The 17,128-nt window shown below is 43.2% G+C and overlaps 1 protein-coding gene across 1 annotated transcript in view; it reads left to right on the forward strand.

Annotated features, from left to right (window-relative positions):
- Positions 1-17,128, forward strand: part of CTIF (cap binding complex dependent translation initiation factor) — a 2,147,727-nt gene that overhangs the window by 886,647 nt on the left and 1,243,952 nt on the right. Inside the window, exon 6 of the mRNA XM_044081751.1 lies at positions 16,519-16,617. Within this exon, the coding sequence (XP_043937686.1) occupies positions 16,519-16,617 (99 nt within the window). The remainder of the gene's footprint in view (positions 1-16,518; positions 16,618-17,128) is intronic.

The raw sequence follows: 17,128 nt of genomic DNA on the forward strand, positions 1-17,128 counted from the left end.
CCCCCTCCTGATAAGAGGCCTAGGCAAGACACTGAATATGATTCCTCTGATCAGGTTTCCATTTCTTCTGACTCCTCTTCAAAACAGGGATACTCTATTCCTCCCTGTGAGGATTCTGATGCTGAAGAATCTATTCCTTCAGCTTCTCCTCCTGAGGATTATTCCTTTGGGAAAACCCTGCATACCATGAGGGAGCATTTCCACTGGGAGAGCCAAGATTACTCAGAATCTAAGAAAAGGCTCAGAGACTTTCTTTTACTACCTCAGCACAGACCTCTTGCTATTGCACCTGTTCTAGACATTGTAGATGATGTATTTTCATTGTCCGGCCTGTCTCCCGACTCTACCTCCTGCACCTGTTAAGCCAGACAGATACTACAGAGTTCCAGATTCTCATAAATTTCTATATAAAAACCCTGCTGCTAACCCAAAAACTATATCTCAGGGTCCCAAAGGGGTCAAAGTCTCTACTGCAAAAAACCTTGTCCCCTCAGATAGAGATTCAGGGGCACTGGACAGATGGGGGAAAAAAGTTTACACTTCTGCTGCCTTGGCTGTAAGGGCTTTAAATTGTCAGTTTCATATGCTTAAATATCAGCAATACTTAATGTCTCTGCTAAAACAGAAAATGTTGACAAATTCTGAATGTTCTGAGAACAAGGAAATGCAGGATTTATTGCATGCAGCTGAACAAGTGGGAAAGCATATTTTGCAATGTGGTTTTGATTCACTGGAGGCCTCTTGCAGGGCCGCTGTTACAGGTTCTGTCATTAGAAGGCATACTTGGTTAAAGGAACAGACTCTGCCTGATCATGTTAAAGCAAAATTATTGGATGCTCCATTACAGCATAATACTTTGTTTGGTGTTAAGGCAGAGGAGGTGTTGAAGAAAATGGAGGATAAAGCTAAATGTATGCAGACAGTAAAGGATTTCTTACAGGTACAGCCACCCAGATTTAGCAGGAGCTGGCCTTCTAAGAATTGGTCCTTTCCCGTGTCAGACAGGCCACAAAGAGGCAGATACAGACGCCCTAGAGGCAGACTACAGCCCCAGGGCTCATACAGGCCCAAACAATGGGGTGCTTCTACCTCCAAAAGCGGAGAAGACAAATCACAGCCATATAGGAAACAGTCCCAGTGACTTCCCTCCGCCAATGCCAAGCATTTATCTTTTGGCAGCACCCTTAGGGGGAAAGCTAGCACTTTATTTTACAAAATTGGCACATGCTCCGCCAGGACAAATGGGTCTTAAATATAGTCTCTCAGGGCTACAGGTTCCACTTTCACACCCTTCCAAAGGCAAAAGGTATGCCAGACATGCCACACAATCGATGGGCAGAGGCACAAAAACAAGTTTCATCTCTTATGGACATGAAGGCTGTTCAGCCAGTGCCACAACAAGAGCATGGACAAGGATTTTACTCAAGACTTTTCTTAGTACCAAGAAAGGACAAAGCATGTAGACCAATTCTGGACCTGTCTATTCTAAATACTTTTCTGGACGTTCCAAAATTCAAAATGTTGACTCTGCAGCAGCTTCTGCCCATGCTGGGCAAGAAGGCTTGGCTTGTAACTTTGGACCTCAAAGAGGCATACCTGCATGTCCCAATCAGACAATCTTGCAGAAAATACCTCAGATTCATAGCTGGCTCAATTCTCTGCACTGCCCTGTGGCTTATCTACTGCGCCCAGGGTCTTCACAAAATGCCTGGCACCAGTAATTGCATTTTACAGACAAAGAGGAATTCAAATATATCTCTACTTGGACGACTGCCTTATTCAAGCAGAGACCAAAGACATTTTACTAAAGCATCTGATGTTTGTAAAAACATTACTAATTTGCCTAGGGTACACAGTAAACGAAAAGAAATCAAAACTAGTACCCTCTCAAGAGATAATATTCCTGGGTGCAAGCTTAAATACAACTGCCCAGATGGCTTATCTCACGCCAGACAAACAAAGGCAACTGACTTCTTACTTCGAAAGCTTGGCAACAAAGACCCAGTTATCTGCAAGAAAAATTCTGCAGGCTCTGGGCTACATGGCATCCTGCATTCTGCTAATTCCATATGCAAGACTGCATATGAGGAAAATACAATGGTATCTAAAAAGTGTTTGGACTCAACATTGCCACAGCCTGGAATCATTAATTTCACTCATTCCCTGCCTGCAACAGGAGTGTCGATGATGGGCACAGGCCTGTCACCACAACAAGGGACAACCATTCACTTTACCCACAGCCAGGCAAACACTAACAACAGATGGATCAGATTATGCCTGGGGGGCCCACATGGCAGGAAAATGTATTCAGTGCACATGGCCCGCAAGCCAAAGGCATCTTCACATCAGCTAGCTGTACAAAATGCCCTGACAGCCTTCAAGGACCTACTTCATCCAGGACAGCTGCTGATAAAGTCGGACAACACCACAGGCATGTGATACATAAGCAAGGGGGCACACATTCTTACCCCCTCTGCAGACAAGCCATGATTTTGTGGAACACAGCATTGACTTACCAAGTACACCTGCAAGCACAATTCCTGCCAGGAAAAACAAATGCTCTGGCAGACGAACTAAGCAGAAACCTCATGGATCCTCATGAGTGGAAATTAGATCCACAAATCTTCAACATGATAACAAGGAAATGGGGATGCCCAAACATAGATCTTTTTGCCTCCCCTCACAACTGCCAACTTCAGAGATTCTGCACAAGGACTTATCACAAACAAGCATGGAAAGTGGATGCTTTGTCATTCAGCTGGAACAACCTTAAAGTATATGCCTTTCCTCCACTGCCTCTCCTCTCCAAGGTACTCCTAAAGGTCAGACAAGAGAAGCCACAAATGATACTGATTGCCCCGGATTGGCCATGCCAACACTGGTACCCAATCCTAAGGAGCTTGTCTCAAGGCCCAGCCTGGACATTGCCTCAAATTCCTCATTTACTGACCCAACAAAACAATCAGATCCTGCACAGCCAACTCAGAACCCTAAATCTAGCTGCATGGCGGATAGTGTAACCGTTAAGAATACACCTCTGTCTAAAGCGGTTATGGATGTTATTTTGGAGGCCAGGAGTCCCAGCACCAGAAAATCTTATGCAGAAAAATGGAAGAGATTCTGTGCTTGGAACCAGGCACAAGGAATTGACACGCGTGTTCCAAATATTCCTCAGATTTTACAATATCTGAGATGCTGGACAAAGGCCTATCCTTCTCATCAATTAAGATCCATGCCTCTGCCATTTCAGCTCATTACAATACGGACCCACCTATTTTTTCACATCCATTGCTTAGGCAGTACCTCAGGGGTGCCAAAAACATAAGACCTCCAAGGAGAGCACCAATACCTGCATGGGACCTCAATTTTGTCTTGGAAAAACTCACACTGCCTCCTTTTGAGCAAGCCAATACAGCTGAGATAAAATTCTTATTATGGAAAACAGCTCTACTCTTAGCAATAACTTCAGCAAGAAGAGTCTCAGAGTTACAGGCATTAATGGCTGTGGAACCTTTTATTATCTTCCATCCGGAGAGGGTTTCTCTAAGGACAAACCCAACATTTATGCCTAAGGTAGTGTCCAGTGTGGCTCTTAACCAAACCATTCATTTGCCTACTTTTTACCCAAACCCACAGAATAAAGGGGAGAGACTTCTGAATTCTTTGGACATACACAGACAGCTATGCTTCTACTTGGACAAAACTAAAGCTTTCAGAAAGACTGAGCAACTTTTAGTGGCATATGCTGCAGGATCACAAGAAAAGGCTATCTCAAAATGGATAGAACACTGCATTCGTTTCTGCTATTCACAACATGGCAAATAAGTGCCTAAAGGCATTAGACCACATTCTACCAGGGCAGCAGCCACCTCAGCAGCCTTCCTCAGAGGAGTACCAACCAAGGATATTTTGGAGGCTGCAACTTGGACTTCAGTGCACACTTTTACTAAGCACTACCACTTACCTCTTTACTCTAAATCCAGAGCAGGCTTTGCCACTCCTAATTCTATTTAGACCCAGCCGCCCAACCTCAGCTTTGGGATTCAACCCAAGTGTAATGACTGCAACAGTGAAACACGATGAACATAGTACAGTTGTGCACCTACCATAAATGTAGATGTTCAAGTACATTCACTGTTGCAGTCCAGGTTACCCACCCACCATCCCCCTTTCTTTGCTGGGACTTATCTGTACCTCTCTGTTCTATACAACCTATGTGGTATATTTGCTTGTAGATGAAGGTAATGTTTATTTTAGTGCATGCTTTTCATAAGCAATGTTTTTTAGCCTACACTTTTGGGGGCACCTGACATCTGGGGCAAGAAAAACTGAAGAAAATGGTGTCAGCTGCATCTTTTATACCCCTGGCACACTGACGGGGAAGAGGCGACAGCAACCGATGCCGGACCAGGACTTTGGAATTCAGGCCGACTGTGGGTAGCCTGCCAGCAGGATAACCCAAGTGTAATGACTGCAACAGTGAATACACTCGAACATCTACATTTATGGTAGGTACACAACTGTACTTTTTATTTTCCCATCTTTGGCTTTCTATAGTGAATGTATTTTTACCCTTAAAGTCTTTAAATTGGTTACAGTTCTTTAGCTGTCTTAGATCAGTAAATGCAGGGTGGTTAAGTTGAAGTTCATTTTCAACAGTTTCTCAGTTGCTGTTCTTTGTGTATTTTAATAATTTCCTGGGACATTCAAATGACTTGTAATGCAAAATACTGATTGGCTAGTTTTGCTCTAATCGGTTCTCTTTTAACATGCCTTATTCTTAAAGACACAGTTGTGGCATAAGAACAGTTTTAGTAAAAATTACAAGCCTGTGTCAGCAAATCTGTTAAATTGCCATGTTTGGATGCTGTCAGTGCATCAGAAAGATTAATGAAGCTGGAAAAAGCCACTTGCTTCTCAGATTCTGTCGTGTGCTTGGTGAAGTTACCACACCAGCCCACTTTTTAAGTCAAACTGTCCTTTGACATTTTCTCATTACTTATGTGGATAGTAGAGCCTTAAATGTATGATCTGCTAAGCTGTTAACATCACCTACTTAACACAGATTGGAGAGCTGCTCTTTCTGGCTACCAGAGTATATGGCATGCCTGAGGGACTAGGGCCTTCCTGTGACAGCATTTAGGAATGGTGACCTCTACTAAAGTTGGCCTGCTGTAAAAGTTTTTTTCCACTTTTATTGTGACACCATTAACAGCATTTTTGCTGAATTTTTTTTTTTTTTTTTTTTTTTGTATTTTGTGACATTCCTTCTGAAACCGTTGACGTGATCACTTCTGAACAATGAATTATAGTGCTGGTCCACAGACATGTACAATTATAAGTGCATCTAATATTCTGGCTACAAAGCAATATACTACTTGATAAGGCTGAGCATGTACCATGACCTAGTGCATGCTGTTATACCTGGCTTTTTAGTAGTAGTCATTAATGTAGATAAACTTATCCACATCTTTCCCACTGAGATGAGTGAGAGAATGTCCACATAAGAGAATAACAGGGAATAAAAACAAGTGGCAGTTCATGTGCATTTCAACCAATGTCCAGATAAGAGAATAATTGAGAGCATAAAAACAACAAATGGCAGTTCATTTGTTTTTCATTAGGTAAAAACGGTGGATGTTATGTGATCCTATCTCGCCTACATTCTGACTGATGGGTTCGGAGCCGATCCCTCGGCTCCGACTCGGCACGCTTATGCCAAAGAGTGAAGTCTCTTATTGGCTGAGCTTACTATATCCCAGGATGCACCACTACCAGTCCCCCAGATCTCGTTTGCCGCTAACTAGCAAAGACGTGGTCTCGAGCTGGCTGAGCTAAGTAGTGTCTTTTCACTAACTTTTTCTGTCAGAAATTTGCTAATTCTTTAACAAAAAGCTGTTTTAACAGCTACTCTGTGCTTGTGTGTGTTTTGGAAACTTTTTGTGGAAAATTTGTGTGTGATTGGTGTTTGTTCTGGTTACAGGCTCCCTTCATCCATAGGGCCTTTCCTGTTGGTTAATCCCTTTTGAACCTTAGGGGTTCTTGGATTCCTTTATACATTTATTCACTGCAGTTGGCCTTTATTTTAATTGCGGGCTATCATTGTGAACGGCAAGTTAATCTTTGTAGGGTCAGTCTATTCCAACAAAGTTTTGTCTGTGAGAGAGTTACTCAGTTTTACTTATAATGTCTCAGGCTCCTAGGCCTTCGGGCTTCAAGAAATGCACTAAATGTAGTTTTAAAATGTCTATCACGGATGACCACTCTCTCTGTGTATATTGTTTGGGCGCCAAATATTTGCAGGAGTCCTGCAGCGTGTGTCACGCTTTTTCCTCGAGGGTCCTCCAAGAGAGGAAAAATAAGCTTATATTGAAAGGCCTTATAAAACTCTCTTTGAAGAAGCTTTAGCATCCTCTCCTTCTCCTGCTAAAGAAAGGGCGTCGGCTCCGACCAGTCCGCCGGACCCGACCGCCAAAAGACATAGGCAGGCTTCTCCTTCGGCTCCAAGGACTTGAGCCGAGGGCGGAACGGTCTGCCCGATGCCTCCAGTCTCGACTCCTCTGGCTTCGGAGCCGATGGCTGGGGCATCGAGGCGGGTCACCTTCATCGGCTCCACTGGTCTCGAGCCGATGAAGGTTGTCCGCTCAGACACTTCCTCCTCGGCACCTAAGTCCTCCTCGGCACCGATGGAAACTGGTTTGGGTATTCCTTCGCGCCGATAGTTATCGAGTCGCCGAGCCGGTCCCCTAGCCCTTGGGGCCGTTGGAGAGGCCAACTCGAACCCGTTCAGTCTCCTCTAGGTCATCGAGGATGTCAGATTCGGACATAGACAGGGTGCTCCAAAGACTGTTCCAGTCCCCAGTCTTTCAAAATTTGTTTCGCTCCGACCCAATTGGCTTGAGCTGATAGCCATTCCATTGCCATTCCTCCTCCGACCGCTTGGCTCCGCCGAGCAGGTGCTGTTGGGCGGTGGAGATCCTAGGGTCGGCTCCGACCCTTACTCAACCCCGCCTTGGGTCCGAGTTTGCCGCACGCGGACTTCTTCGGCCGGACGCTGGGGTGACGTTTCAGGACCTATGCTGTCGGTTCCAGCCTCCCTCTCGGTGCTTGACTGCGGACTTCCGTCTGCTATCATGGCTCGGGGACCGGACACTCCCAGGATTCTGGGGTCCGGCTTTCAAAGCTATGAGGAGTGCCTTAGCCAAGTCTTCTTCGCCATCTCTCGGCTTTACCGGCACCTTCCCTGGGCGTGGAGACTGGTCTTTGGCAGTTCCTGTCCCTAGACAGCGGAGCCCCGGGCCTGAGGTTACCCCACTGGGGGTTCCCTCCTCCTGAGGGTTCTTGAGTTGACTTCAGAGGAGCCCCAAGGAAGAGATCGCAAGAGGAAGCACGTGGACTCCCCGAGTCACTCTTACATCGGACACTGATCTTGATGATGGAGGGTCCCCAAAGTCGTCCTCGGATGATGTCTCATTCGCAGACATTTTAGAGATCCTTAAGCGAACGAGGCGGCTGGATATCCAAACCCCTCTGCTGATGAGTCAGTGCTTCTCAAGGCCTTTGGGGCTCAGCCCTCCGCCTCCTGGGTGTCTCCGCCTTGACGAGCTCCTGGATTTGGTTTGTCGAGGGCTGGGAACATCCAGATACTGTGGAACCAGTGCCTTCTCGCCTCTAACAAATTTTTGTCTGCCCCACCGAGAAGGAGTTCTTGACAAAAGGCGTGGCTGTAGATGCCATGGTGGTGGCATCTGCTACACAACAGGACGGGCAGAGGCTTCAACGTCCGTCCATCCTCCTAATAAGGAGTCTAGGAGCATGGACTGCACGGAAGCGCACCCTGACTTCAGCTGCCCTTACACTACGGTCCCTGAATTATTTGGCACATTTTACCAGGCTACAGAGGGATCTGGTCAAGGAGCTGACAGATTCCCTCTCAGGTAACCTACCTGAGCAGCTAGCCCAGTCGGTTAGCTCAGTTGGCTATCCCACCTCATTTCTAACTCGGCCCATGAGGCTCATTTCATATGCGTCAAGGGGCGGGCAGAGCGGCAGGCACAGGCGTGGCTCTAATGGAGACCAGCCTGGCTCCGCTTTGTGTCATTTCTCAAGGAGGCCTTCAAGTCTTCCTCTTCTATCATTTCCCTTTGATGGGTCCTCTTTGTTTGGACCTAAGGTAAAGACAATTTTACCCAGCTAGCCAGAGCAAGAGGGAAAACTTTATCTGCCGAGGGTGCATCAAGTTATTCCACTTCCTTTCGCCTTATCCCAAGGCTAAAGGAGGAGGGAAGATGTGGTTCCGCAAATCACGTGGAAGTTTTTTCCTCAACAGCAGGAAGATTCCCTTCCAGAGGCAGACGACGGGGAATTTTTTCTGGGAGACGCCGGGGCCCCAGGAGGCGGCAGAGGGCCCCGCACTTGGAGACTGGGCGAGTCCTTTCTGGCTCTTCAGCCTCCCACACTTCATGAGGGATTGCCTGCTGTGCTGCTCCAGAGCCAGTCGGGTGCCGCTTTTGCCAAGCACCTAAAAGCCTGGGAGTCTATCACTCAGGACAGATGTGGGTGCTTCGGATTATTGCCGAGGTTGGCACCATTCCCTTCACACACTACCCCAGCACCGGCCCAAAAAATCCCGGACCCAGCACCCAGTCAAAGGGAAATCGCGAGCCGCAGAAGCCAAAGCTGCTGAAAGTGAGTCATCCAAACCTGTCCCACAGACCAGATCGGATCCGAAATTACTTCCAAGGCGTTCTTTTTTGAGTGCCAAAAAGACAGGGGACCTGAGACCAATATTGATCTCAGCAAAACCAAACCAGTCCGTCACATGAAGTCCAAATTCGAATGGTTGACTTTTACAATCCATTCTCCCATTGTTGGAGAAGGATGTTTGGATGTGCTCCATAGATCTCTCAAGGACTTATTATCATGATAAATTGCCATACATCAGGCCCAGGAGGTATCTCAAGGCTTTCCAGCCTGGGAGACAGTCATTCTACCTTTTGTGCACTGCCCTTTGTGTCTCACCACAGCTCCCCAGGGTAATCTCACTCAAGTGTTTGGCAGTAGTGACTGCTCACCTGAGGAGTCTCGGATTCCAAGTGTTTCCCTATCTGGACGACTGGCTACCCTGACTCACCACCAGGTATCTACTAATAGACAACCTCCTCAAAGCCACCATCTCCCTGGGAAAGCCTCTGGGAATTACATTCAATTGGTCAAAGTCTGTCTTGCTGCCCTCTCAGCTTATAAGATCTTATAGGAGCAGAGATAGACTCAAAATTGATGCTACTCTACTTCCTATCGAAAGGATTCAAACTTTTTACAAGGTCAAGTCCAAGCCTGCTTCCAAGATCCAAAGCTCCCAGCCAGGATGGCTCCTGCAACTTTTAGGGTTCCTGGAAGGTCTGCCACGGTTCTCCTAGTTCCACTTGGCAAGATTGTACATGAGGATTCTTTCAGTGGCTGTTATCGCACACAATGGTCTTTTCTCAGAATCTCCCCCAATCAATCATCTCTACTGATTACAGAACGGGTAGAACGGGACTCTCCGGCATATGGCTTCAGTCATCCAATCTGAATCAGGGAAGACCTTTTGTTATCCCTCCTCCGTGGCCACCTCTGGACAACGGGATGCCTCCCAGACAGGGTGGGGGGCATTGTCTGGGCAGGTTAGTTCAGGGTTCTTGGCTTCCAGATCTAAACCTTTCTCCATATCAATGTATTGGAAATGAGGGCTGTACTTCTGTCCCTACAGGCCTCCACAAGTTTCTCCCTCAAGGCATTATCAGCCATCCACGCAGACAACATGTCGGGTGGTCTGGTATCTAAACAAACAAGGAGGGACCAGATCTTACCCTTTGCAGAGAGGTACATGAGGGTGTGTGGAATGGGCTGTAGCTACCAACCGCTTTGGGTAGCTACCTACATTCCAGGGAAATCCAATATTTTGGCAGACAGATTAAGCAGGACGATTCTCTCTCCTCACGAGTGGTCCCTGAACTAACTGGAAACAGTAGCAGCTCAGGTTTTCAGAAGATGGGGACTCCGTGCATGCACCTGTTTGCAACACCACAAACACAAAGTGCAAAAGGTTCTTTTCCTTGACTCCACGCCAGCTGGGAGTGCAGCTACGGATGCTCTAGCCCAACCTTTGGCCAACAGGACTACTTTATGCCTTCCTCCTGGTTCCACTCCTCCCCAAAGTCATCCAGAAAGCTTCCCCAATTGGGGTCCACAATGATACTAATTGCTCCCAAGACTGGCCTCAAGCCAGGTATGGTTCCCTACCTAAAGAAACATGCTCTTGGACGGTCCTTTTGGTTTTGGATCTAACTCCGACCTACTGATTCATCAGTCGGGACTCCACAACACCAGTCCCTTCTACACTTTGAAATTAACAGCTTGGCTCCCTCCACTTCCGACTTTTAGTCAGAAATCACAACTTAGACCCGAAGTTATTCACATTTTATCTTCGGCCCACAAACCCACCCAATTACTAAGAAATTGTACCTGCATGGGACCTCAATTTTGTCTTGGAAAAACTCACACTGCCTCCTTTTGAGCCAGCCAATACAGCTGAGATAAAATTCTTATTATGGAAAACAGCTCTACTCCTAGCAATAACTTCAGCAAGAAGAGTCTCAGAGTTACAGGCATTAAGGGCTGGTGGAACCTTTTATTATCTTCCATCCGGACAAGGTTTCTCTAAGGACAAACCCAGCATTTATGCCTAAGGTAGTGTCCAGTGTGGCTCTTAAACCATTCATTTGCCTACTTTTTACCCAAACCCACAGAATAAAGGGGAGAGACTTCTGAATTCTTTGGACATGCACAGACAGCTATGCTTCTACTTGGACAAAACTAAAGCTTTCAGAAAGACTGAGCAACTTTTAGTGGCATATGCTGCTGGATCACAAGGAAAGGCTATCTCAAAGCAGACTATTTCAAAATGGATAGAACACTGCATTCGTTTCTGCTATTCACAACATGGCAAATAAGTGCCTAAAGGCATTAGACCACATTCTACCATGGCAGCAGCCACCTCAGCAGCCCTTCCTCACAGGAGTACCAACCAAGGATATTTTGGAGGCTGCAACTTGGACTTCAGTGCACACTTTTACTAAGCACTACCACTTACCTCTTTACTGTAAATCCAGAGCAGGCTTTGCCACTCCTAATTCTAGTTAGACCCAGCCGCCCAACCTCAGCTTTGGGATTCAGCCCAAGTGTAATGACTGCAACAGTGAAACACGATGAACATTGTACAGTTGTGCACCTACCATAAATGTAGATGTTGGAGTGCATTCACTGTTGCAGTCCAGGTTACCCACCCACCATCCCCCTTTCTTTGCTGGGACTTATCTGTACCTCTCTATTCTATACAACCTATGTGGTGTATTTGCTTGTAGATGAAGGTAATGTTTATATTAGTGCATGCTTTTCATAAGCAATGTTTTTTAGCCTACACTTTTGGGGGCACCTGACATCTGGGGCAAGAAAAACTGAAGAAAATGGTGTCAGCTGCATCTTTTATACCCCTGGCACACTGACGTCGGGGAAGAGGCGACAGCAACCGATGCCTGACCAGGACTTTGGAATTCAGGCCGACTGTGGGTAGCCTGCCAGCAGGATAACCCAAGTGTAATGACTGCAACAGTGAATACACTCTAACATCTACATTTATGGTAGGTACACAACTGTACTTTTTATTTTCCCATCTTTGGCTTTCTATAGTGAATGTATTTTTACCCTTAAAGTCTTTAAATTGGTTACAGTTCTTTAGCTGTCTTAGATCAGTAAATGCAGGGTGGTTAAGTTGAAGTTCATTTTCAACAGTTTCTCAGTTGCTGTTCTTTGTGTATTTTAATAATTTCCTGGGACATTCAAATGACTTGTAATGCAAAATACTGATTGGCTAGTTTTGCTGTAATCAGTTCTCTTTTAACATGCCTTATTCTTAAAGACACAGTTGTGGCATAAGAACAGTTTTAGTAAAAATTACAAGCGTGTGTCAGCAAATCTGTTAAATTGCCATGTTTGGATGCTGTCAGTGCACCAGAAAGATTAATGAAGCTGGAAAAAGCCACTTGCTTCTCAGATTCTGTCATGTGCTTGGTGAAGTTACCACACCAGCCCACTTTTTAAGTCAAACTGTCCTTTGACATTTTCTCATTACTTATGTGGATAGTAGAGCCTTAAATGTATGATCTGCTAAGCTGTTAACATCACCTACTTATCACAGATTGGAGAGCTGCTCTTTCTGGCTACCAGAGTATATGGCATGCCTGAGGGACTAGGGCCTTCCTGTGACAGCATTTAGGAATGGTGACCTCTACTAAAGTTGGCCTGCTGTAACAGTTTTTTTCCCACTTTTATTGTGACACCATTAACAGCATTTTTGCTGAATTTTTTTTTTTTTTTTTTTTTTTTTTTTTTTTTTGTATTTTGTGACATTCCTTCTGAAACCGTTGACGTGATCACTTCTGAACAATAGTGCTGGTCCACAGACATGTACAATTATAAGTGCATCTAATATTCTGGCTACAAAGCAATATACTACTTGATAAGGCTGAGCATGTACCATGACCTAGTGCATGCTGTTATACCTGGCTTTTTAGTAGTAGTCATTAATATAGATAAACTTACCCACATCTTTCCCACTGAGATGAGTGAGAGAATGTCCACATAAGAGAATAACAGGGAATAAAAACAAGTGGCAGTTCATGTGCATTTCAACCAATGTCCACATAAGAGAATAACTGAGAGCATAAAAACAACAAATGGCAGTTCATTTGTTTTTCATTAGGTAAAACGGTGGTTAAGCTGAAGGAGGCAGCGTGCTAGGGGTGGAGGTTACCTACTAACCCAACAAGGATTAGTTGTGATGTATCCCTGGGATCTGTACTGGGACCACTTCTCTTTGGAATGTTTTTAGACTTTTATTCTCAGATCTACCAGTGGGAAATGAGCAGTGGATTACCAGATATACTGAAGAGTCGATATAGTTAACCTAATTATTTTAATAAAATATGTGAAATCTCTCCAGGATGGTCTACAAAAACCTCTCACCTAGCACAGCAGTAATGGAACTTGCCTTTAATTGTTGTGAACAGAATAGTGCAGTGTAGCCCTTGTCTGTCTGTTTTTTACACTCATAAGGTTATATAAAGATTGTTTTAGGTTCCTTGTATGTTCTTTCTCTTCTTCTGATGCACATTTTGTATGTCCAGTTAAGAAGGCAAATGGTCAAGTAATTTGTCAGTGAATTGTTGAACAAGTAGAATTATCTTGACCTTAAGTTGTGATGTCTCTTTAATGCTATTTATTTATGAAAGTTTCCAGGAATGTGGATAAGTCCGACATTGGCCTAACACTGTCCGAAGTGCTGCACACCATACTGTGGCTGACTGGTAGTAGTCATACAGAGCAATTCCTTTGGCTTTCTTAAAATCTATCTGTAAAAGTCAGGAAAGATGCATATCCTACTCTTGGAGTTTAAAAAGAAATGCCAGGGATTAGCAGTTGCTTTACTTAGTATGTTATCTTGGGTATAGTACATCACATATTGTGATCTTGTGTAGAAAAAAAAATGTGATCTTGTGTTTAAAAAAAAAAAAGTGCTGCAAATTTGGAAAATTATTCATTCCACTGTAGAACCATTTTAGATATGAGTATTGCTCTCAGAAGATTGTGTCTGGAGGAATCATCAGTCTTTGTTTTACTATCTGGACTTCTGCTTTTACTGAAATATTTGGAGCAGGCTGTCATACCAAAACGTGAAGAGTGGACCCAAGAAGTTAATAGATGATTTCTGTGTTAAAAACAGATGAAAAAATTACCTCGTCAGGCTGTACCACATATTTAAAGAATTTACTTGGACTTCAGGGATAAGTGACTGCAAACCAACAAATAAGGTTGGGATACCAAGTGACCTAATGGTTTAGTTTACTCCATTTGCAAGGTACAGTATTAATACCAATAATTGTTGGGTTTATTTCTATTTCTTTCTCTCTACTTCAGTTGTGAATTTGTCATTTTTATATAGTTAAAACTGCTACATACTTTTATTTCTTCTATTTGATAAACATTGGTGGTATGAGTTGGTGACTCAACAGGTAGCACACTCACTTTTGATTTTGGAAGTTCACATGGCTGAGGGTTCATAGGTACTAACTAGGCTAATGATCCATAAGGATCTTTTCATGCCTAATCATGCAATCCCTATAAGTTTCAGTAATAAACCAGAGGCAGGAAGACATGCATGTTACCCCTGTCTGTAAGGGGCAAAGGGTGTCGATCCATGCTTGAACTTTTGGTTTTGTATGCACTCTTTCAGGTTACATTTGAGTAAAATAAGAGATGTACTTTGGTTTACAAGAAGACAGTTACAGACTGGTATTATTCTCCAGGAGACATATCTGTCACTCCAGCATGTTCTAGTTAAGTTGCAGATGAGATTGAGATCACATGAGTGGGTGTTTCTGCTACTTCTGGATTTGTGGATGTGTAGTAGATAAGAATGGGTTTGGTAGAGACTCTTAAGTGGAAGAGAGAGAGAGAGATCTCCTGCTTAGTAGCAAGTAACATACCAATACCTAAAAGAGTGACTGGACTTTCAGACTTGGTGTATGTTTTGTGAGTTAAGCTGTATATTTTTGTTTGTTTTAGGCTGTTTTTCTTAATGAGAAAGAGTTGCGGTTGCACCGAGTTAGGTGTTTACATCACCCTAGATGGGACTCAAAGCCACAATCCCTGGCTTAGGAGGCCAGTGCCTTATCCATTAGGCCACCGTTTGGATAAGTACATACTGAAGGGGGCATTATGCTCAAAGATAAACCTAATGAGCATAAAATAAAATTAAATGATTGTCTTCCTGAACCTGGATGCCATACCCTTACTAATAGTCTGTAATGAAAAAGGACTTCCTTGCAACAACGGCTGCATGGTGATCGAAGGGTAGCTCATTGTCCACAATTATTGGTATTAAAATCAACACAAAGCAGTCAAAACCCATATAAATGAGCTCAACGGTAATAAAATCCAAACGAAATTCAAAACCACCGGAGCTCAACACCAGAAAAAAAAAAAATAAAAACAGTTTATTGAATGGCGCACACAGCTTTCAGAAATTCTCCCTTTCTCAATGTGAATATAGGGTGCAGCAAAAAATTGTTGTTACTTCGTGTACCATTCAGTAAACAGTTTTATTATTTGTACTGGTGTTGAACTCCGGCGGTTTTGCGCTTAATTTAATTATATTACTCATAGTAATGATACTGCAAAGAGTTATGTAGAAAAGTTCTACATGTACCTGGACCAATGGTAGGTTGCACTTGTCAGTAGCTGTTGTGCTAAAAATGAGCTCAACACCAAAAAAGTACAGCATTGTAGCATTTGTTAAGCACTCCGTACCTCCAGCTTGTAGAGTAGTTAACGCACACCATTTCAAAATGAAAATGTCTTGAGAGACCTGACTTTGTTTAACAGCCCTCTTATATGTTACCATCACTTTGCAGCAGTGGTTAGGAAATCCTTTTTTATTTTGCACAGCTCATAGCAAAAGTTATTTTTTCCAGATCAAAGTCCTCACCTTCTTCTACTCAGTACTGATTAGACCAATCCTTGCATAGAACGCCACCTTTGAAATTTGCATTACTAAGAATATCAAATAATTAGAAAGACTCCAGATTTTTTTTTTAATTAAAAAAAAAAAAAAAAAAAATCATGAGCTTAAAGGGCTTGAACTGCCAAGAAAGACTGGAGGCTTTATGCCTATTCTCTATTTCATATAAACACATTAGTGGTGATTTTTTGCCTTGCTTATAGAGCTGTAAGGAATCGACTAGTTCAAGAAGTCTTAAACTTCAATAAGTAAAACAGTCCAGCTGACGTTATGGCCAGAGATCTAAATCTGTTCCAGTAAATAAAGACCAGGAAGAAGTATAAATTTGTCATGCAGTGGTCATGCAGCTCCTGCCCCTTTGGAACAAATTCCCTGTCTAAGTTTTTACTTTGACATACTATCTGTCTTTAAAAGGAAAGAATCAGTATTAATAAATTCAGTCCAGGTAAGACTGGCGTAATCCTACTTGAGAAAGAAAGGCAAGGCCTAAGAGTGGGTACTGGCAATGCAGAAATGGTCTGGTGGCTCAGTTGTCTTGTAACTAATATGAGTCTGTAAAATAAATGATGAACACATGTTATACTTACCTTATCTCATCTTTTGTTCATGTGTAGAGAAGTGATATGAAAATAAAGCCCAGCTTTTTCTTTAATTTCTGTGTAGTGTATAAATATTGGTGTGAGATCCAACACCAGTGTTGTTTTTAATGCTAAAATGGAGTTCTGACTACTCTAAGAATGTAAATTACCTAAAGGTGGTATCCTCCTGATGGCTTGCTTGTGTTTTTCCTTTGCTGGTAGATATGCATGTAGTTCACTACAGCTGCAGAAAACAGTCACATTATACCATAGCATTTAGATTATAACGCATGTTTTTAAACATAAGTTGTTCTCTTTTAGTGGTGCCACATGGGACCTACAACCTGAAAAATTGCGTTTCACATCATTCTACAGAAGGCCTTACCGCAAATACCACTTCCCTCACATTGACAGAGAAGGGTAAGATCTTTGTTTACTTCATTAATTAAATTGTCCATCATTGCTTTTGTGTTGAAGTATGTTAATCCCCACAGTAATGGACATTTTCAAGAAGGCTGTGCCTCTTTCATTCATAATTTTGGCTGTTTTGATCCCTTTGTATAAAGAGATGCATTTCCAAAATTATATGATTGATGTGAAAGTTTGAGAGAATTGGGACATTTACCTTCCAGTGACATAGGAAATCTAATTTTAATGAAAAAACATGTATTTTTTTATGTGCACAACAATTATAAATGAAGGAAGAATCTTGGTTGTATAGAAGTGCATATTATTTTGGTGTCTGGTATCATAACTGATGCATTTCTTTTGTTATTCTGAAGTGGGCTAAGTTAAATGTTTTGTTCTACACTCAACATTTTATAAATTTAAGATTTAGTTTTTACATTAGTTTAGGAGTAAAAATGTACATGGGTTTATCTCCAGATAACTTGTGTGATTTATCATTTGCCTGATTTTTTTTTTTTGGGGG

The sequence above is a fragment of the Protopterus annectens genome, chromosome 1.part1, assembly GCF_019279795.1.
Source record: "Protopterus annectens isolate FY-2018-M chromosome 1.part1, PAN1.0, whole genome shotgun sequence".
NCBI classification, from domain to species: domain Eukaryota; kingdom Metazoa; phylum Chordata; order Ceratodontiformes; family Protopteridae; genus Protopterus; species Protopterus annectens.